General features: G+C 51.7%; 5 protein-coding genes across 5 annotated transcripts; 3 read left to right on the top strand and 2 right to left on the bottom strand.

Moving 5' to 3' along the window:
* The first annotated feature begins 1,931 nt into the window (after positions 1–1,931).
* On the top strand, positions 1,932–5,684 carry B0T23DRAFT_339018 (glycosyl hydrolase family 81-domain-containing protein). Its single transcript, XM_062835854.1, has 3 exons — positions 1,932–3,997; positions 4,065–5,195; positions 5,260–5,684. Exons 1-3 carry the CDS (start codon positions 2,053–2,055, stop codon positions 5,274–5,276), a joined length of 3,093 nt encoding a protein of 1,030 aa, XP_062693456.1. The 5' UTR covers positions 1,932–2,052; the 3' UTR covers positions 5,277–5,684.
* A 1,353-nt stretch (positions 5,685–7,037) lies between these two features.
* On the bottom strand, positions 7,038–9,562 carry B0T23DRAFT_359104 (Sodium/calcium exchanger protein-domain-containing protein). Its single transcript, XM_062836218.1, has 4 exons — positions 8,798–9,562; positions 8,527–8,738; positions 7,609–8,448; positions 7,038–7,540 (listed from the first exon to the last, which is right to left on the bottom strand). Exons 1-4 carry the CDS (start codon positions 9,207–9,209, stop codon positions 7,457–7,459), a joined length of 1,548 nt encoding a protein of 515 aa, XP_062693455.1. The 5' UTR covers positions 9,210–9,562; the 3' UTR covers positions 7,038–7,456.
* Positions 9,563–12,108: 2,546 nt separating this feature from the next.
* On the bottom strand, positions 12,109–15,048 carry B0T23DRAFT_380985 (uncharacterized protein). The gene has a single exon (XM_062837237.1). The coding sequence runs from the start codon at positions 14,864–14,866 to the stop codon at positions 12,314–12,316; it is 2,553 nt and encodes an 850-aa protein (XP_062693454.1). The 5' UTR covers positions 14,867–15,048; the 3' UTR covers positions 12,109–12,313.
* A 1,205-nt stretch (positions 15,049–16,253) lies between these two features.
* On the top strand, positions 16,254–19,135 carry B0T23DRAFT_153983 (prion-inhibition and propagation-domain-containing protein). The gene is made up of 2 exons (XM_062832593.1): positions 16,254–16,717; positions 16,777–19,135. Exons 1-2 carry the CDS (start codon positions 16,660–16,662, stop codon positions 18,981–18,983), a joined length of 2,265 nt encoding a protein of 754 aa, XP_062693453.1. The 5' UTR covers positions 16,254–16,659; the 3' UTR covers positions 18,984–19,135.
* A 1-nt stretch (position 19,136) lies between these two features.
* Positions 19,137–21,150, top strand: B0T23DRAFT_153968 (uncharacterized protein). The gene has a single exon (XM_062832592.1). The coding sequence runs from the start codon at positions 19,423–19,425 to the stop codon at positions 21,046–21,048; it is 1,626 nt and encodes a 541-aa protein (XP_062693452.1). The 5' UTR covers positions 19,137–19,422; the 3' UTR covers positions 21,049–21,150.
* The last annotated feature ends 466 nt before the right edge of the window (positions 21,151–21,616 follow it).

Raw genomic sequence — 21,616 nt, 5'->3', positions numbered from 1 at the left:
AGAAATGAGTGGATGCTGGTTACGATTGAGGCTTTGGGTATCATGGATTTGATTCCTCCTCTTTCTTGGACGGTTTCGGATTCAACAACGACTGCCCTTGTTCCGTTGGGTTCGGTCCCCCCTTCGGAAATGTTTCCAGGATCGATGCCTGGTCCGTCCTCATGATGTTTTGCGTGCGTTGCGAGTTACGGCCGATTGGGATGGCGATTGGGAGGGCGATTTGGGTCATGGTTGGGGATGGGAATCACATGGGTTGGAGTTTTGAATAGCGTTATGAGCTTGATTTGGGGAATAACGTCGTTGTGTAGGAGATAAGCTTGTAGCTTTGCATAAGAAGAAGAACAGCGTATGAATATTGAGATATGACGGTGCCCTTCATCTCTTCGTCCTAGCGATGGACTGCGGTACTTGATTTAAGCGATCAAGGGTGATAATGAGGAGGCACTCGTTGCATTCAGTATCTTCTGGAATGACGGAAAAGCAAAGTTTGCTCGCTGATGAAAGTTCTTTTCCTTGAATGATCAGTGAATTGTTGAAGACTAAGTTGACATTCAAACAAATTGAAAGATACCTCGTCCAGTGTAACAGGAGTGAGTGCCTACAGTAGGAACCGAGCTAACTAACAAAGCAGGATTGGAATGCACTTAGTTGGTGTTAGTGCAAGGAACTCGGCAGTCTAACAGGCTGTTAGTGCCCCCCTCGGTATTGAGTGTCATTTATGCTGTACTCTTAACAGCACAAAGCCAAAGGCTACCCTTAGTGTGCCCGTTAGATAAGATAAGAGCTTCGTTTTGGTCAACTACCCCGCGACCATCATGTTGTCTCTTTCCTTTACAAAGGAAGCATCTTCATCATCAACAGCGTTTGTCATGTCAATGCTGTTCCTTCTTTTGGATCTCGTCGTTTCGGTCCCCCCCAGCGACATTATGCGGCGTCCAAACACCGGGACCTGGATGACCCGAAGGGAGGAAGAAGCGACACCATCGAGTGGTGAAAGACGAGCTGTGCCTACCTGACTTAGACGGGAGGTACCTTGGGTTCCATGTCAAAAAGAGCTCGAAGCAAGCGTTGTGGACTCCGCGAGAAAGGTCGAGTGCCAGCGTGGAGTGGTGCCCAGTTTCCGTCTCCAGCTTGATGTCGAAGTTTGTCGAAGCTTATTTCCTTGCTTCTCACTGCATTAGACAGCCCCGAGACCCTTAACGACACGCATACATAATCTCTCTTCGTTTCCTAGGTTTATCTCCTTTTGCTCTTGTTTTCCTTTGGTCTTTTCTATACTGTCAGATTGGATCCCCTCCAGAGATCACAATACCATCCGCCGGTCAAAGAGCGCATCGACACTCGAACCTACCACACAATTACACCTCATAGCCCTGCTCGACGCTGAAGGGTCGAGCGCACGGCACTTTGCCCACTTTTCGTTTCGAAACATCGCTTTTGTTTTCCTCTCTTTCTAGATTGGCTGGAAACTCGAAACAAACCGCCACCGCACGTTCATAACTTCCTTCCATACTTGATTATCGAAGCCTTCTAGAAGCTTTCACTGGAGCGCCACTCTCAACAAGCATTGGGACCTGACAGTTCTCGTGGCGATCACAATTCTAGACTGTGTACAGGCTCGCGAGCCTTGATCAAGCCAAATAGGTTAGTGAACGGAGTGAACATTCCTGCGGTGGTGACTTGAAAATTGCGGGCCGGGGTAGTTCTGCACCGAGTTGGTTGAGACAAGACAAGACAAGGAAATACATTCCAACGTCATGCACGGTCCGGTGCATGTTTACATGAGGAACCGGGAAAAGCTTGATATACTTGTGACTTCGGTATTCTTGGAAGTTTGAAGCACATCCCCGGATACCGACAGGAACCGCCCATGGTGAAGGCAAAGGATTAAGTCAAACATGGAAAACATCTTGACTGACTCGAACCCCCGGAAGGGACACACCTACATAAACAACATCATGTCCTTCCTGCAGAGATTCCATGCCCCCCTTTTGCTCTTACATCCCTTGTTTCTCTTTTGATCTTATCACTCGTTGATGAACGATATCCAATATGGTTGGATTCATCAACACCGAGAGACGACGGCACAGCACGCCGGTAGCATGGCTCTTGTTGCTGTGGCTAACAACATTGCTACAGATTCAACAAGCAGCCTGCTTGGCGATATTGCCAGAGTCAACACGTGCTGGCACACGATATTACTATCCTTTTGCACCAAATTGGCGAGGATCGTTGAACCAAAAGGAGACGACTCCAGAAAGTTTGGGTGCAGACGCGGACGCAAGTACCAACGTCCAAGCGGCGACGACATCAGACGGCGCTGTCAATCTCACAGCCCGGAATCCCGACGAGCTGTACAAGACCTCACAAAGGACTATCAGCGAAAGCAGCTCCAAAATGTCTGTCACCACACCGACGGTGGCCCCATCGCCTTCCTATGCTTGCCCGTCGTGCAAGGGCACCGGGAGCAATTTGAAGCCTTCTCCCGTTTCCTCTGCTTCCTCATCACCGTTTCCCTCCAAGGGATACAGCCAACAATCACCGCCCATCAACAAAAGAAACTACAATAATTCCAATTCGAAACGTTCCGACGGCGACCTCTTCTCCACCCCCATCAGCCCCGACCTCTCCATCCCGCAATCCATCCCCTCGCAACCAAACCACCCCGCCCCCCGCAAGGGCATCAAGCAGTCTCAAGAGGGCGGCGGTACCGCAATCCCAACCAACAAATTCCACGCCAACTTCTTTCTCGGCTCGCAATCCTCTTCCGTCTGGACGCACCCATACTCGCTACAATGGGCCAAGGGGCAAGGAAGCTCCGGCGCTTGGGGTCTGGCTGTTTCCCATACCGATGCAAGCCAGCGCGTCTTTGGCGAGCAAGATCCTAATGGGAGCGGAGCGGCTCGGTGGTTTGGAAGTCCCGTGGGAAGAGCGGACGTGGTTCTTTCTGAACAAGGACTGGAAAAGGGGAATGCGACGGGCGGTGTAGAGCTCATGACGCAGGATGTCAAGGAGCAAAGCATCCGTGTGCAGCTGGTTGCGGGAGGAGATGTGAAGTTGGAGGCGCCTGTGGTACAGGGGATGGGAATGGTGACTGCGTTGTATAAGCAGGGCACGCCGGTGATCAAGTCGGGGATTGGGTGGAAGATGGTGACCAAGGCGATGGGCGTGGTGAAGGCGGGTGTGGTCAAGTATCGGCTGGTGATGGAGGATGGCGCCACTTGGTTGCTTTATGCGACGGGTGGGGATGTAAGTGCCATCAAGAGGGGGGAGCCGGGAGGGTTGGAGTTGGAGGTGCAGGGGAATAACGTGGCTGTTGCCAAGGGCAGTTTCACGGGTATGGTGCAGGTTGCAAAGTTGCCGGGTGGTGCCAATGGGACCGAGGGAGTAGCTGATGCTGAGAAGTTGTACGATGCTGCTTGCGGCACGTACGCTACTGGTGTTGAGCTCTCCGGGTCCGTGGATGGGCAAACGGGTCGGTATACCTTCAACTTCCAAAAGGAAGGACTTTCCACCAACTCTAGCCTCGTCATGTTCGCTTTGCCTCACCACCAGGCATCCTTCAGCTCCGACACGGCTTCCAAGGTGGTCCCCTCTGTCAAGCTCGACACCACCACCAAGGGTGTCGCCGTTGCTGTGGTTGGTGACCAATGGACCATGGAAGAAGACGTCAGTAAGCCTATGAGCATGGGGTTCGTCCCTTGGACGCCTGAGGCGGGCTCTATCAAGACCATTAGCGACTCAGCAAAGGAGTACATCAAGACTGTGGCTCAAAAGGAACTGCTGGGCACGTCGCAGGGCCAAGACATACTCAACCAGACGGACCAGCCGAGTATGTACTTTGGTGGCAAGGCGTTGGCCAAGTTTGCGGCGATTTTGGTGGCTGTCAATGATGTGCTGGGTGAGACGGACATGGCGAAGAAGGGGTTAGATCAGTTGAAGGTTGCATTTACAAGATATTCGGAGAACCAGCAGCAGTATCCGTTGGTTTATGATCGTGAGTTTTCCTTTTTCTTTCCATTCCCGCCACGCCCGATCTACAATAGTATACTGACAACAAACAGAATCCTGGGGCGGCATCGTCTCCTCGGCCTCCTACACCACCGGCGACGCGGGCGTCGACTTCGGCAACACCTACTACAACGACCACCACTTCCACTACGGCTACTTTATCTACACCGGCGCCGTGCTCGCCCACCTGGACCCCTCCTGGGCTTCTTCGGCATCCAACCTCGCTTACGTCAACTCCCTCGTCCGCGACGTCGCCAACCCTTCCTCCTCTCTCGACCCTCACTTCCCCTCCTTCCGCACCTTCGACTGGTACCACGGCCACTCATGGGCCCACGGCCTCTTTGAATCCAGCGACGGCAAAGACCAGGAATCCTCCTCGGAAGACTCCATGCACGTCTACGCCCTGCTCATGTGGGCCCAAGCCACCAACAACCAAGCGCTCTACCAGCGCTCTGCCCTGCAACTCTCTCTCCTCTCACGGTCGCTGAACTCTTATTACCTCTACTCCTCTTCCAACCCTTCCTCAAACATCCAACCAAAGGAGTTTGTGGGCAATAAAGTAGCCGGGATTTTGTTTGAGAACAAAATCGACCATGTCACCTTCTTTGGCAACAAGCAGGAGTATATCCAGGGTATCCACATGTTGCCCTTGATGCCGCATACCTTGTTTGTGCGCGACAGGGAGTTTGTCAAGGAAGAGTGGGAGGCCTTTTTTGCTGGCGGGGCGGCAAATAAGGCGGAAGGAGGGTGGAAGGGGGTTTTGTATGGGAATTATGCGACGATTGATCCCAGGGGGGCTTGGGAGGTGTTTACGGGTGGTGCTGCTGCTGGGGTGCCGACGGGCGGAAGTCAGCTTGTTGGTTCTCCTGGGAGTGGGAATGGGAATGGTACTACCGTTACGGGAACGGGAACGGGAGAGTCGATGACGAGTACCGCGAGTACCGCGAGTACGACGACGACGCCGGGGTCGATTACTCCTACGTCAACCTCTGTGCCTACTACTCCTGGTGCCATGTCATCGAAGATGGTGAGGAGGACGATCAGGAGGGCGTTGGAGAAGGGCAAGGGGAAGATGAATATGCCTGTTGCTCGTGCTGCCCTGCCAAAGGCGAAGAAGGATGGGTTCGGCCCCGAGAACATTGATGGTGGCGCGAGTTTGACTTGGTATCTGACTTGGTGTGCTGGTAAGTTATCACTTCTTTCCCCCTTGTGGTTGTTGTAACGGGATGATGCTAACTTTGGAAATAGCTCTTGGTGGACTATAAACCGCGAGCAGGCACAAATCCCCTCTGTTTGGCTATACTTTCCTTCTTGTTGTCTCTTTCATAAAGCTCTTTTTTTGCCTTTCATTTACATTGCAACGGAGTTTTGGAGTACACAACTTGGCTTTATGGTTAAGATGGAATGAAAGAGGATATCACTGACAAGATGGATGACCTGCAAAAGTCAATGAACGCATTGGTTCAAACAGTAGACTACATGATAGAGTCTGGAACTAGATTTAGACGGACCGGATTGTGGATTTGGAGTTGGAGTTGGATAGATACCCCGTATACTATGGCGCCCTGGAGCAAATGGAAGTTGGGTTTATTTGAGCATTTTTAGATGTTAGATAGTCTACTGCATCGGTATGGAGTTATCAGTTACAGGCTTTTTACAAGAATTAATCACACATCTACTATCGCTTGCCTTCTTTAGAACCCTCACTCCTATAGACGTAAATAACTAAATAATAAATCCGTTCGTCAAGTGTGATAACGAGTAAGTAAGCCCAAATTTTCACTTGTTCTTGTTCAAAAGGAGCTAAGAGTAAGGTATGTTATGTTGTGGGTGAGTGTCATCGTTGATACCTAGGTAAGGTAGGTAATCGAAGAGGGAATGTCAGAAGCTTCTGTAGGTATCTTGATGGAGGTCCGCGCTCTAGGCCGGCCGCCTTCACTAGGTACAGTAGTAGCCTTGCCCACCTATTTTATTCACTGGCACACCCACCCTTCCGGGTATATCTACTTGTATACAGTAAGGTAGGCTGCCTAGGTAGGTAGCTTCCGTTTTCCCCTCTTTCACACAAACCAACTACAAGAATCAACAACCCTTTTCTGTTATCGCCTTTCCTACCTACTATAGCCCTCCGATATATCTATCTCCTTGTCTACCTACCTACTTCCCCTTCTGGTTGCAATAGAAGCCCCTGCCGGCTGAATGCGCTATAATTGAAGTTATGGAGTAGTGCTAGGGGCTGCTGCAGAGATCGTAGGAATAATGCTATATCGAAATAGTTAGTTGCATTGCCCTGAACCCGCATTATACAAGCTTGGTACTAACAGCTAGTTAGTGCACGTGCATGTGCCGTAGCATCTCAGCCCCTAACCCCCACATAACACTAACAAACTAAACTAGCCCCCGGCCCTCCCACCCTCTCCTATACCAAAGCTATTAGTCCTACATTACAAGATATATTCCAACTGATCCCCTTGTCTCTCTAACGTAAATAAATATCATTATATAACACTAGCAATAGCAATACCTATCTACATACTATATACATCTAGAAACAACACAAGCTACATACATCTGGATTTGGATCTCTAGGTACATCCAACACTAGGTAATCTCCAATAATAGATGGCTAATACTTCAAGTTCAGACTCGATGATCCTGGGGTAAGGAAATAGCTAGTAGCTCCAAAGTGTGAATCAATTTGATCGAACTAAGAGTAGGGCAAAAAAGGGATAAAAAAAAAAAAGAAAGAAAAAGAAAAGCCAAAGGATGCGTTCCGAGCGTTGGTTCTCCAAAGAGCAAACCCAACACCGACGCCAACACACCTACCTCTATGCGGGTTAGTTGAGATAAATAATTAAACACCAGACCTTGTTTCGTAGAGACGGAGTACACCGATCTTCATTATTATAAACTTTCGTTGGAACGGACTGTCTATTACTTAGTATCAGGAGGGTACGACACTTATATACATCAATCATGTCATATTCTCGAGCAGATTGAAGCAGATGCCCTGCCACCAAATCTACCTTTACCTATGTACCGGGACTATTTAAAAGGATGCAGTATAGCAAGAGTACAACGTATAATAATCTTGATTGAATTGTATGTATGCAAACAGCTTTTCAAATCCCAAGCTGCTTCTGCTCTGCGCCAGCCCTCTTCTCTTCCATGTGAAAGGCCTAACAGTGACCGATTTCTAGCCGCTTTTCCATTTCAGTTTTCCAACAACACTTGGGTATCCTTCCTTCTCCCTTTTCCCAACAACTATGCTCGCTCTTGGGAGCTCCCTACCAGAGAACCTCCCAATGTGAAAAACGTATTCGTGACAAGGAAAATAATGTTCGTGTAAAAATACACAAAGAATTGGATGTAGTAGGTAGTAAAACAACCAAGAAGAAAAAAATGCCGTCAAGGTCTCCCATAGGGAACACCTGTAACTTTGCATTTAGAAAATGGTGGAAAGTTTCTGAAGAGCATCAGCCGGGCTCGCCCAGAACGCAAGGGCAATGATGACGTAAAGTCCCATAAGCTGTTTTACCACCTGTTAGCATTTCTTCCTTTTCCACATGCATCAAATCTAGAGGGAGAACAACTCACCATAGCACCCTCCAAATAATTACTCTTGCCATCCTGCACCGTATACGTAACCACCATGACCGACAAGGCAAAGGCAATCGTCTCAAACGTCTCAAAATGCAGCGACATGGGCTGTCCAATCGCCCAACCCAGCAACACCAAAGACGGGGTGACCAACAGCGCAATCTGAATGCTGCTGCCAATCGCCACGCCCATGGCCAAATCCATCTTATTCTTGACTGCCACCACACAAGCTGTCACATGCTCGGCCGCGTTGCCGACAATGGGAATCAAAATCAGACCGATGAACGTCTTGCTCATGGCGCCCGTGGCAGCAATGTCGTCGATCGAGTCGACCATGTAATCAGCCGCGTACGAAATAATGACCGTCGTGACAATCAGGACCAAGGCGGCAGACCAGGGCGACAAGACGGGGTCCTCCTTGGGCTCGGTAACCACATCGCCGACGGCTTGGGCCTCGGGCTCAAACAACTCCTTGTGGGTGCGCAGAACAAAGACGAGGTAGGCGCAGTAGAGGAGCAGGAGAATGACGGCGGTACCGCGCGAGAGCATCAAGATGCTGTCTTGCTTCTCTTGGCTGTCCGAGTGGTTGAGCATGGTGTACAGCGCCGCGGGGATGATCAGGGAGGCCGAGGCAAGCGTCATCATGGAGCACGTGGTTTGGGCGGTCCCGGAGGCAAAGGTCTGCTCGATGCCGACGCCGTTGGAGTCGCGCATGTTGAAGATGCCGCCGAGGAGGAAGCACATTCCCAGCACCAACAACAGGTTGGAGAGAATGGAGCCCAGCATCGAGGCTTGGACCACTTCGATTTCGCCGGCGCGGAGGGCAACGATACTGACCTGGAAGAGCGGAATGGTTAGTCCTATGAAGATAAAAAAAAAGGGCTGGTCAGAACTTGGGTGTGAAAAAAGGCATACAATTAGTTCCACAGCATTACCAAATGTCGCGTTAACCAGACCGCCGAGGGTTTCTCCCAGTCTATGGGCGATCTCCTCGGTTGCAAAGGAGAGGACCGCAGCCAGAGGGATGATGGCGAAGAAGTTGAGAGTGAACACTGCCGGCGCACTCCAGCCTCGCTCACCGGCGATGATGCCTAGGGGCACAAAGATAAGAAGGATGTTGATCCATGCTGAGGACATATATTAGCCGTGCGCTCTATGGAACGGGCGATTTTCATGGGATACATACAGCTCAGAAGAGTGACCTTGGTGACATTCCATACTCGGGTAGGGTACTTGACGAGGGGATTGGGATGGTTGGTGCCAGGGGTATTGGTGGTATCAAGGAAAAAGTCGCGCCATGAAAAGTCCGAGTGGGACTCGGTGGTCCAGCGGCCGCCGTTGCTGGTTCCGTTGCCGAGGAGCGGGCGGCGTTCCGAGTCCATGGTGGTGTATCCGTTGGTATGCCCGTTAATGTGACCGTTGAGGTGTCCGTTGGTGCTTGGGTTGGTACCGTTAATGTGGGTATAACCGTTTCCGTTGGAGATGCCGTTGGGATGGTCGCCTTGATGTTTGGGCGCAACGATACTGGACGCGCGACGAATTTGGGCGCGGAAGGGAAGCGTGACTGTGGATATGAGGTTTGTTAAAGGGTTGCCCATGGTTTTGCGACGAAGCGAATTATAAGACGAAAAGAGCGAGGATATGGTGGTGGTGTCCTGTCCGCCAACGGGATGTACTTGTTTGTTTGCAAGCAGTCCGCCGCACCAGCGCAATCTTGGAAAATGCGCGTTGGGGAAACGGATACAGGCGATATCACAATCCCGTCGTCGCGAACAGATGGAAAAACACGTGTAGATGGGTATGTAGTTTGGAGAAGGACGGGAATCCAACAGTTCGCCTTTTTCTCTCTCTTTTTCTTGAAACAATCAAGGGAGTGGGGTAGGGGAAGGGGGTAAAATATGGGGTATAGTATATTGAAGGAGAGGGATGGGATGGCATGTATATGGATTGTAACGATAAGGGTCTGTCAGTTAACTTACACCAGGACATGTTTACTGGATATATCAAGGGACTGTTGTTTCGCAATGGTAGGGTCCCCTGTTCAGATTGGGTAAGTAATTACCGATTGCCTATGCGCCGCAAGTACCAGTGTCTTTTGCCGGTATGTGCGGATGCCCAAAACTGAACCGTCGAATACTCACTCGATCCAGGCGTTGACAGGGCTTGGGGCAGCGGATGGGCAGACGGGTGGGGTGTTCTTGTGTAGGTATCGCCCCTCTGAAAGAGTATTTGCCCAGACAAGGCGTGTTCCTGGGCGTTCACCCTCACTTTTGGTTGCCGGATGGGTGAAGGGCGAGTTCAAAGGGCCAGCCAGGCAGTGTTGGATCGAGAAAGTGCTGCCAAGGGCAAGCCAAGGGGATAATCTGGGTTGGTTAGTCCAGTCTAGATGGTGGTTGTCGGGCAAAGCCACAATGAGGATGCGCGGAAAGGCAATGGTTGGCGGGAGGTGACGAGATGGATAAATGGTTCCAAAGGGTTGATGGGAGATCTGATGATGTTGGCAGTGTAGTGTCGGGTAGTAGGACAGAAAAAAGAATGAGGGGAGCTTCTTTGAGGAAAAGAATTGAAAACTCGGGGCAGAGATGCGGGTTTGTCATTGAATCCGGATCGTTCCTGCTTGGAGAGAGGTCTCCAACGTCACTGAATGATGGATGTTGAGATGGCATATCGATCCGTGCGCATCAAGGAACCCGGGCACTCATCCTACATCCTCTAGTTTTCAGCTCATCTCTGGCAACTGAAGCTCAACCACCGCCCAGGAGCTACACACACTAGGTCGGGTACTTAGCCCAAGTGTTTTCTTGTGTGTCCCTGATCAATCAATCTAGACCCAACGCGGGAACGGTTGGGTGATGCAAGCATATTGCCAAGAAGAAACAGTAACTTACACGATGGTATTGTAAATCCGGTGGCGCGGTGTGCCTAGGTACGTAAGGACTCGTGGTGTCAGATGTGGTTTTGGCGAGTTGTGTAGTCTCAGACTTTTTCACAATTCGGGAGCATGAGACACAGAGCACACTGGGGGATACAGATCTCGTTGGCAGCAAACATAAATACCATGAACCTCCTTGAACCTCTCTGACTCCCTGGCCTGCCCTACCCTTTGTCCGTGCCGTTCCGCTAGGCGCCGGCATTGCGTCGAATCCGTTTGATGTTTCCTTCCCGCGTACATATTCTCGGAAGACGAGGGAAACGGAAACAAGACTAGGTAATGTGTGTTGTGTTACAGTGTGGAATGTGGATATGTATCATGAACAAGTATATAAAGGACAGGATGGCCCTTCCCAAAAACTTGTCGCGAGCGATTGACTTCCCGATCGACCGGACAATGATGGTAGCGATGACGAGATGATGCAGGGGAACATGTTCATCTCCAGGAGATGGATGATGTTTGGGGGAGTGATGAGTGTGGTGAGGTCCCGAAGACGCCGACACACACCAATTTGGGTATTTGTTGCTCGCTGAAAAGGGTAAAGCTCCATCTGGATCCATGACATTATCGCTTGAGAGAGTGGGACTATACGTCACCGGCAGGCCAGTCAAGTGTCGCCAAAGATTGACTGGTAACGAACAAGCTTTTTAGTTCCAGAAAGTTTCTTTGCACAGCCCCTTTGCCAAGAGCCCCCCTTGTTGACGAGCTGATGGGCGACGACCTGCCTTTATTGACTTCCCTCAACTCAACGGACTCCCGAGACCGACGGACCACAGGAAGAGGGGCAGTATGTCGAGGTAGCTGGGACTGGAACTGGAACTGATATCGGGACACGAGAGAGCGAGTCAAGGACCATGTCGTGGATAACCACCTTGTCGCACCACCGAAACCAGAAACGCGGACAAGAGTCATGACAGTGCAGTCGGTGCGCCAGAGAAAAGGGTCACAAGACATGCATGGTCTAGTCTATTTGACGCTCCATGTCTCAACATCTGGTATATGTACTTAGGTAGGTACTGATGCGGGGAAGAAATGGCAAGGCAGCACAGCACAACACAACACCACCTCCAATTCACCCTCCGAAACAGAATATTCTGAATGGTACTCCAGAAATGCCTCGGAGTGCTTCAGTGATACAAACCACCCACCAGTCGCGGATGGATGCCGACTACGATACTATACTACAAGTCTATAACAACAGGTCGAGTGCATTTCTGGGCGGCATAAAGTGGGGAAACTTTGAGGCCTCCGCCCATATTCAGCCAATAATGAGACCCAGGTACAAATGCCGTTTGTGTGCCTCTATGTGTGCATCCCCATTTCTTATTAACGGCGTGCTAGCTACCGGTTGGGCACTGAACTTCCATTGGCACGCGGAGAAACGAAAAGACGAAGTGTGTGTGGTTAACAATCATCGCCAGACAAATCGTCTCCCCCGCATTACCTCCGAGTGACCGGGGCTGGACTACCGGATTTGTGGGTCACCCGTCCCGATACTCGGAATCAGTCACCCGGAAGTTTGGATGAGGACAGGAAGTTGCACCGTGGTGGGATTGGTATCTCGATGAAAATCGAATTGTGGTATTACAACAACTGGTCGGGGATAGCAACAGACTAACAATTTGACAAACCCCCAAACTCCATCGCTATGCATTCTTCCTTTATGTACTTCTGCCTTTGAAATAGTTCGTCAATCCAATCCCAATCCAATCCCAATCCAAACCACAAGCACAAAAGGGTATCACAAACAAAAAACACAAACACACAAAATCACTCAAACCCAAACCTCCTCCCCTTATCCAGTTCATCCTCAACCTCCCTCGCCCCCTTCTTCGACAACAACCCATGTCTACCATTCAAATGATCCCAAAAGTCTCCTCGCGTATCAAATCCTTTATCCCCTTCTCCTTTCCCTTCTCCTTCTCCTTCCTCTCCCTCCTGTCCTTCCTTCCTTCCCTCTCTGCTTTCCCTTTCCCTATTCCCATCCCCATCTTTCCCCCTCCCCCCACCACTTACATCCCCATATCCCTTTCCCTTCTCCTTCCCTTGTCCCTTCCCCTTATGAGTCTCAGAAGGATTCCTCTCACACCCCTCCACCCAACAAAAGTACCTCGCCCCCAACGCAAACGTCTCCCACCTCGTCGTCGCGCTCCTCGCCCGCCGTTTACGCACCAGTACCTCTGCATACTTCTTGAGCAACCGTCGTTGTTCGCCGTTATTGGCAGATAACCAACGTTCCGTGGCTTGTTCGATTTCGTCGAGGTGGTGGTTATTGGTGGTCCGATGACGACGACGGAAAGGTGCATGTAAAGAGGAAAAAGAAAAAGGAAAAGGGGAGAGGGAGAGTGGAGAGACTTGGAAGCGGTGATAGTGCGTGTAAAGATGGCCTTTGGAATTGCGGAGTTCTTCCAAGGCGGGGGCCGAGGGGGAGGGGGAGGTGGTTGATGCCGATGGGGACGAAGTAGGGGAGGGAGAGTTGGAACTGGTGGTGGAGGGGGACATGGAGGAGGAATACTCGGACGGGGAAGATCGGGAAGAGAAAGGTTGAACGAGCTTTTCGTAAAACCAAGCGTTGTGTTCGTCTGTTCCCAAGCTCAAAAGTAAATCGATGGGCGGGTTGGAGGTGTCTGGGACAGAAGAAGGAGTGGAAGGGTCGACGCCTAACAGGGAAGAAATCTCTTTGAGGACTGGTAGCGTTGGGTCGCGGATTTCCTTGCTGCCGTCGACGAATTGGCCGATGGCGGGGAGCTTGAATGGCTTGAATTGTGAAGAGTCCGAAGGGGTGGTGATGGCCTTGGCAACCTCAGGGATCGAAGGGACTTTACCTTCTTCGTCGGAACCGTCGGCCACGAGGACTTCTTCGTACGTGCAGAACGCATAAGGTTGTCGTTCTGTGGGAGTGGCCGCGTCGATCTCGCTGCACCAGGCCAGGGTCTGGCATTGAAAGGATGTTTTCTTGAAAGAAATCGACGAGGTCGGACTGCTGGTTGTCGTGCTCGAGCAACTGGAGGCGACGGTGTTGTTCGTATTCGCCCGTTGAGTCGTTGGTGAGATATCCTCACTGTCGCTAACGATTGCTCGCGAGGCAGCGGTATTGTTCCCGCTTCCAGTCAAGTCCGTACTAGTCACACTGAACTTGGCAAACGTGTCAAACCACGCTCTACTCTTCTTGGTCGGCCACGTCGTCCTCCTCTTATCCTTCTCCCTATCCGCACCACCATGAAACCCCGGCAGCGGAATCTCAAAAGTGCCGCTCAAACCGGGGAAACTAATCACCCTCCTTCTTCTTCCTTCCGCCCTGCTGCTGCTTTCCTCCCTCTTTTGACTTTGACTCCCTCCATCGCCCACATCAACCTGCTTCTTCTCCTCCTCCTCCTCCGCTGCAGCATCCTCCTCCATCTCCAAAAACAACACCGGCAGCCCCCTCCCATCCCTTCTACTCCTTCCCTCTCCTCCATTCCTAAACTCCTCCAAACACCCTTCCACCGTCCGTCCCATCACCCCCAACATAATCGCAATCAATCCCCCCACTGACGTCCCAGCAATATAATCAAAGTAATGACTAGGGAGGTACTCCCCCTTTCTCATCGTCTCCGGGGGTACATCCACCTTTAACTCACCCACTTTCACTTTCCCTTTTCCCCTCATGTGCATGTCTCGCAACTTCCCCGCCCTCTTCTCGCAGTCCAGCATCTCCATTTCCGTCTCGACACCACTACAAAAGTGACGATCCTCTTCGTCGTCAGATTTAGTAAAGTAGTAATTCTCGTTGCCCGTCGGGTCAGCGGAGCAAAAGGCCGGTGGACTAAGAGATTGCTCGAGAGCAGCGATTTCTTGCATCAAGGTACGCAGGAGGATCAAAGAGGAGTACCCTTTTATACCGCCGCCGTCGAGCGTGAGGATGTTGCGGGTTGCCCAGGGCGTGGTGGTGACGTGCAGCTGCAGTCGGGAGGAGAGGGAGGAGTGTAGGGTTTGGGCGATTTTGAGGGTGGAGGCGGTGTGGGCAATGGGGTTTGCGGTTGTGGCGAGGGTGGGAGATGGGTTTGTGAAGTTGTGGTTGGGTTGGTTGTCATGACTTGGTTCTGGAGTTTTCGGGACGGAGGATGTGATGGTTTCTGCTTTGAGTTGAGTTTCTTCTGGTTGGGGTTCGGGCTCGGCGATGGACACGCGGTTGGATATTCGTCGGACGTTGGGCGGGCGGTTGATGGAGCGGAGAGCGGAGTGGCTTGTTTTGAGAGCGGGAGGACGGGGACGTTCTCGTGATGGTGAGTCTGAGGAGGAGGAGGGTTGTTGCTGGCGGCGTGGATTGAGGACTTCTGTCATGTTGACTGTTTTGGGTCACCGAGGTGACCACTGTTGGTTTAAACGACACGCGCGGTTTTGTCTGGCGGTTGTTTGCGCATTCGCCAGTGATAACTCCAAGAAGTTGATGATGATGGCTTCAAGTGCTCACCGAGCAAAAGAAGTCGCAATGGACTCTGTGGCTGATTGATTGCCAAACTTGGAATGAAGAAGGAAAGTTAACGACCAGAACTCCAGCCTTCTAATATTCTCCTCTTACTGGTCACATTGTCGCCCGTCCCATCATTCATCAACCCGTTTGAGGCGTCAAGGTGTTACTCACTGATTGAGTGGCTCATAGGACCCCCCGATTGGGCGGATTTCGTGTATCTTGGTCCGGCCCCCTAATTCCACTTCTCGTGCAACCATTGGCCTCCCGTTCGCTGACCATACCAGGCGATAAAGCCCCCCCTGCATCGTTCACCATCACCAGCCGCTTTTCAGTGGTCATAGGTGGCTGAAGCTGTCACCAGTCCAAGAAACAGATGACGAGCCTCGCTGAGAATTGCCCCTGAACGGGAATACCTCTAGTTACAGTTGCCGTTCCAGAAGGGAGTGGCGAGTCGTGTGCCAGGCCGTCGGGATTGCGCGAAACATCTGACAAAACACCTTACAATGAAGACCGTGGCAATCGATATCTTTCCTTCTAGGTATTCCTGTCGAGCCTGTATCGCCATCAAGAATGATTCCATGTAAGGAACTGTTTTGCATACAACGCCAGGCGATCGAGGCTGTGAGTTACCTAATCGACCTCTACCGCCAGAAAGCCATGGAGTTGAAGCTCTACCACTGTGATATCTCCGATAGCACTTGCTTGGGGAACCATTTGACTGCCATGGTGCTTCATCTGCCACAAAGGGTAGAAATATACCTAGATACCCGTGTGACCTCAAGACACTACAAGCGAGACTGCCACCGCGACCAGGAGGCCGCTCTTGCGGCACGCCTGGTGTTCTGAACATCTTCGGATTGCTCGTTTCTTTGGTGGTATTTGAAAAATATTGGAACCCAAACTACCTAATAATCAACAATCACGTCGACACTGACATTCTGGCCGTTTACGTTGACAGGCAGGCATCTCGGTTGCTTGCTGTTTCCGTCTGGAACTTGCTGTTTGCAAGTTTTCGATTGCATGAATTTCACTGGAAAGAGTGATGGATGCGCGGCTGTGCTGCTGTGATGCTGCGATGAGGCAGTTGTGAACTAACTTCGGTTCTGTAAGTCAACTCAGCTGCCATCTCTTCTCGCGATGATGTGATCGAGTCTCGAATCTCACGATCTGACAGAGATGAGCCTCATCCGTGTAAAAAAACGTAATGGAATGGGTAAGGCTAGTTTCCGATGGCTATGCTGAGAACTGGTGTAGCACCCGTTACCGAGAAATGTGAAGCTATCATGGAGCTGACGTGCATCTGACAATTGCCTGTCCCTGATGTCCACGAGGAGGAGGGGTCCGCGTGAGGCCTGGAGATCAACCGCCCAAGCTCACAATGATTGGTCGTTCGGGTAGCGTCATGCTTGGGCTGAGAGTGTAACGCCAAACAGAGGGGTAACCTGAGTCCCCCGTCCGGCAGGACGATGGAAGGGACCTTCAGCCCTAGGCAATGTGCTAGGTAGGCACTGATGTTTGCCTGTGTGCGTGAAAACTTCACTTTTCCATCTGACAACAATTCCGTGAAAGAAGCTCTTCTGGATAGAGTTGCTTTGCTTCACCGTGGTGAATATCACGACCGGGTCTTGGCGCTGACACTCATCGAGCTCAACAGCCCTTCACAATGGACCCCCTATCAGCCTTTGAACTCGCCCAAGTAGTCCTGGACAACACCGTCCGGCGTGTGTCACCCTTCCCTTCCCTTTATTCACTCCACCCGTAGGTACTAATATCACGACAGTCTTCAAATTCGTTTCGGCCCTCGTCGAATACCCCGAAGAGTGCGAGAAATACCGATTGCAGCTCATCATCGAATATAATCGAGTTCTCGCCTGGGCCAAAGCCGCCGGACTCATTGAAATCACTCCCAGCTCTTCACTAGCCTCCACCTTGGGGACCAATGCCACCGAGCTGATCACCATTCTGGCTCGGATCCAGTGGCTTTTAGCCGAGTTTAGGGATTTGAACGCCAGGTATGGAAATGAGCTTGTTCCATCCGATATCTCTCCTGCAAAAGATAAAGAGAAGGAGAAAGATGGTAAAGAGAGTAAGGACGTCAAGGGCTCCGGTAAGGACGTCAAAGGCAACAGTACGGACAGCAGAGGTAAAGATCCCAAAGCTGTCGGTGGGGCCTCCTCGTCCAAAGAAAAATCAACCTCTTCAGAGCCAAAGCCAGCAACAGACGAAGCCCTCCTCTCCCAAATCTCCTCTCTGGCCTTATCCTACGACCAATCCCAGAAGGAGCAGAAACTCAAGGTCGAAAAGGAAAAGGAGGCCGAACACCGACGCGGAACCAACCACATCCGCCGCTTCTTTCGCACATCCAAGGATGTAGTTACCCACCCCTCGCGCGTGCGGTGGGTCATGGTCGACAAGGAAGCCTTTGAGGCTTTGCTCTTGGACTTGCACTCTTTGACGGAGAGGCTGGACGAGCTGATGCGGGGGTATCAGCAGTCCAAGATGGACGACATCATTGGCAAGACTTACCGAGAGATGATCCTGGCGAGAGACGGGATTGGGGAATTGAAGGATATGGTGGATGTGCTGGGAAAGATGGTGGAAGGGATGGAGGTGGCGGCTGATGGAGAAGGAGGGAGAGAAGGGAGGAAGAAGAAGATGGTGAATGATGTGCAGGATTTGATCAGGCTGAAGAAGATGGCGAGAGTATCGGAGGAGTTGCTTTCCAGGCTTCATCAAGGACAAGATCCGACGGCGGCGTCGAGACTCGAGGCGAGCGATACCAAGATCACTATTGCCCAGTTTGGCGACCCACGCAAGGGCCAGAAAGATTTTCTGGAGGTCTTTATTATATGCGATGGCGATCGAGATTCCGACGGAGAATTGCACTTTGGTAACCTCGCTCGTGTTAAACGACCACAGGGTTACCTAACCGTGAGAGAAGGCATGGCTGAAGTCCCGGTCTGGATTGAGTGGAAGCCCATGGGGGACTACGCAGAAGGCTCGATCGAAGAGAAAGCGGCCGATCTGCGCACGCTGACCCTCGCGGAGATGCTGCATCTTCCCAAGCCCGATTCCCTTCACGTCCCAAAATGTATCGGCTACTTGGATGCGCGGGATGCATGCGGAGCGGACATGTATGGTTTCATCTTCAAGGCGGAGAAGGAAAGACTCTTTTGGGGTCATAGAATTGTCTCCCTCTACGATTTGTTGGGCACAGAGATGGAGATGTTCAAGCCGAGTCTGTCGCAACGGTTTGACTTGGCCTTGAAGCTTTGCACCACCGTCCTGAACCTGCACACTGTCAACTGGCTGCACAAGGGTATCTTTAGTGGCAACGTCCTCTTCTACTTTGACTGCGATAACGGGCCTGAAATGAAGCAGGCTTATGATCCCGAGAAACCTTACCTCTGTGGGTTTGGGTATTCCCGACCCGAGAAGAGCAAGACTACCGCACGCAGTCTCAACATGGCGTGGGATCTCTACCGCTGGCCGGCCATCCAGCGCGAGCATCCGACCGATCACAATTCTCGCAAGACGTATGATTTGTACAGTCTTGGGCTGGTGTTGCTTGAGATTGGGCACTGGAAGCCGCTTGATGAGATTCTGTGCCTAAAGGAGTCGGAACCTTCCCCTTCGTTTGATCAAACGGTAACGGTGATGCCTTTGTTTGTTCAAACGGTGGTGCCTGAGAGGAAGCCGCCGTCGGTAAGCCTTTCTGACTCCAAGAAGGCAAGGGACTGGCTGCTTGGTACGCTGGGTGATGCCCCCTTCATTAAGGCCAAGAAAGTCAACCCCCTGGGGGAGCTTCGGAACCTCATGGGAGATAAGTATACCAGGGCCGTGGAAAGGTGTCTGTGGGCTCACGGCGAGAAGGGATTCGGAGTGGAGGACCTTCCGGATCAATCGACGGATTCGGGGGTTGGGATCCGATTGCAGGAGGCGTTTACCAAGTATGTGATTGAGGAGCTTCAGGGCGTGAATGTTTGATGATGAATATGTCCCAAGGTAGAAGAGTTCATGATGTTACGATCCACTGTTGATGATGATGGTGTTGGTTTTGGACAAATGGATGAAAGAAAATGTTCAAGTTGAAGATGATGCCCTCAAATGCCAAGATTACAGAACCCCAATGAGCACTGTGAGTCCCCACATTTACAGTAACCCTGTTCCGTCCCGCAGCGCCGAGCCGTAACTGTCCCCGCCCATTACGGCATCGGCCGGCCGAAGTCCGAATTTCACTCAATATCGGTGCCCGTGAAATTTCAACCTCATCTCACCTCTGGTCTCACAGCGTTTGGTGTCACAACTCTGACCCGGCCCACCACATATCACATCACCTCGGGTCTCACAACGTCCGGGACCGATCTCAAGTCTCACAACTCCGTTGTTCCGGTGCGGCAGTCAGTGAGCACTGCAGTCCACCACGATGACCGGCAACATCACCGCCGCCCTCGAGCGCCACGCCACCGCCGTCACCCGCCTCTCCTCCCAAATCTCCTCCTACTACGCCGCCCGCCTGCCCTACCGCATCTTCCACGGCTCCACCAACTCGACCCGTCCACCCACGCAAAAAGGCACCAACACCAAATTCGTCGACATTTCCTCCCTGAACAATGTCCTCTCCGTCGACCGCGCCACCAAGACAGCCCTCGTCGAACCCAACGTGCCCATGGACAAGCTCGTCGAAGCCACGCTGCCTCACGGCCTAGTCCCGCCCATCGTCATGGAATTTCCCGGTATCACTGCCGGTGGTGGATTCGCCGGAACAGCAGGGGAGTCTAGTTCGTTTCGCCATGGGTTTTTTGACGATACCGTGCGGGAAGTGGAGATGGTTCTTGGTAATGGGGAGGTGGTCAAAGTGAAGAATCCGGATCTCGAGGCAGCGGCTGGGAAAACCGGAGAAGTGGAAAAAGGGGATCTCTTCCGCGGAGCAGCCGGTGCCGTAGGAACTCTCGGCACCACAACACTCCTAGAAGTCCAACTAATGGACGCCAAGAAATTCGTCAAGACCGAATACAAGCGCGCCAACAGCGTAGCGGAAGCGATCCGCATGGTGCGCGAAGAAACCCAAAATGCCGAGAACGACTACGTGGACGGGATTTTGTTCAGCAAAGACCACGGCGTCATCGTAACAGGCAAACTCGTCAACGAGTTACCTCCTCCCCCTTCTTCTTCTTCCTCCGAAAAGCCAATCAAACCCCAAACCTTCAGTGGACCATGGGACCCCTGGTTCTACCTGCACTGCCAGTCCCAAACCCTTTCTCCCTCAACCACCACCACCACAAATTCCCCGGTGGCGACCGACTACGTCCCCCTCGCCGAATACCTCTTCCGCTACGACCGGGGTGGATTCTGGGTCGGCGCCGCAGCCTTTCAATACTTCAGCTGGGTTCCCTTCACCCGGCTCACGCGGTGGTTCCTCGACGACTTTCTGCACACACGCATGATGTACCGCGCTTTGCACGGGTCCGGCGAGTCCGCCCGTTTCGTCGTGCAAGACATCGCCATGCCGTTTGAGACCTCCGAGGAATTCATCAACTACACCTCCTCCTCTCTAAACATCTGGCCACTATGGCTCTGCCCCTTGAAGCGCCGCGCGCCCCCGACTTTTCATCCGCATACTACCCGTCCTGGCACTCACCCGTCTGACGAAAAGGCGCAAGATAAAATGATGCTCAACATTGGCGTCTGGGGCTGGGGTCCCGATCAACCACACGAGTTTGTCGCCAAGAACATTGAATTGGAGAACAAGGTAAAGGAGTTGGGTGGGATGAAGTGGTTTTATGCGCATACGTATTATCAACAAGAGAAATTCTGGAAGATGTATGGTGGACGGACGTGGTATGATGAGCTGAGAAAAAAGTATCATGCCGAGCACTTGCCGACGGTGTGGGACAAGATCCATGTGGATGCGGATAAGGCGGGCAAGAAGCAGCGGCATTGGTTGTTGGCCAAGAAGCCGATTGGGGGGTTTTATGGCATTTGGAAGAGTATTCAGAGCAAGGATTACTTTTTGCATAGGAAGGCTCAGTGGAAGTGGAAGGGGGAGTGAAGTAAAGTTTTCTCAGGATAGATGTAGAGGTGGATAGAGGTAGAGGTGGTGCAAAAGTAGAATACCCCTTTTAAGAATTGTACAAGAGTTTGTCAACGATGACCTGCTTATGGCAATGTTTCACGACAGATTTGTCCTATACCCCAGAAGAAAACCATTGTTACACATTCTCCATCAAACCCTGTGCTGAACTACCCACGACCGCTGGTAAACATGTTGACTATCGAACTGGTAATGAGTCAAGAAGGTTTGAAGGTTCGGTAACACAAACTGGAGACGTTCGCAAGATTATAAGCCCAGAGACTCAAATATGGAGTGTCGCCTCCTCAGCTCACATACCGAAGGAAACAGCATATCATGTTCATAAACGCCCACCATCGCATACAACCGCAATTCCTATATCCCCTATCCACTATGGTAACTCATACATCTCCAACACCCCATATCCTATGCTTTCTCTCTTTACCCCCCCTCCCCCGAGGTCGTCCCCCTCTAACCCATAACCCCCTTTTCCCCTATTCCCGTCGCCCCTTTCTTCCCCCTTGGCCCACCATTCCTCTCTCCCCTC

Source organism: Neurospora hispaniola (genome assembly GCF_033458365.1).
Source record: "Neurospora hispaniola strain FGSC 10403 chromosome Unknown B0T23scaffold_4, whole genome shotgun sequence".
NCBI lineage: Eukaryota > Fungi > Ascomycota > Sordariomycetes > Sordariales > Sordariaceae > Neurospora > Neurospora hispaniola.
The sequence above is the reverse complement of the archived record's forward strand: the minus strand, read 5'-3'. Positions and strand labels throughout refer to the sequence as shown.

Bases quoted from the DNA above. Each gene is read 5' to 3' on its own strand.
- B0T23DRAFT_339018 (XM_062835854.1), top strand. From the start codon at position 2,053: ATGGTTGGATTCATCAACACCGAGAGACGACGGCACAGCACGCCGGTA. The intron at 3,998-4,064 runs GTGAGTTTTCCT...GACAACAAACAG, and splicing joins GTATCCGTTGGTTTATGATC to AATCCTGGGGCGGCATCGTC.
- B0T23DRAFT_359104 (XM_062836218.1), bottom strand. From the start codon at position 9,209: ATGGGCAACCCTTTAACAAACCTCATATCCACAGTCACGCTTCCCTTC. The intron at 8,739-8,797 runs GTATGTATCCCA...ATATGTCCTCAG, and splicing joins CAAGGTCACTCTTCTGAGCT to CATGGATCAACATCCTTCTT. The intron at 7,541-7,608 runs GTGAGTTGTTCT...GTGGTAAAACAG, and splicing joins ATTATTTGGAGGGTGCTATG to CTTATGGGACTTTACGTCAT.
- B0T23DRAFT_380985 (XM_062837237.1), bottom strand. From the start codon at position 14,866: ATGACAGAAGTCCTCAATCCACGCCGCCAGCAACAACCCTCCTCCTCC.
- B0T23DRAFT_153983 (XM_062832593.1), top strand. From the start codon at position 16,660: ATGGACCCCCTATCAGCCTTTGAACTCGCCCAAGTAGTCCTGGACAAC. The intron at 16,718-16,776 runs GTGTGTCACCCT...ATATCACGACAG, and splicing joins CCTGGACAACACCGTCCGGC to TCTTCAAATTCGTTTCGGCC.
- B0T23DRAFT_153968 (XM_062832592.1), top strand. From the start codon at position 19,423: ATGACCGGCAACATCACCGCCGCCCTCGAGCGCCACGCCACCGCCGTC.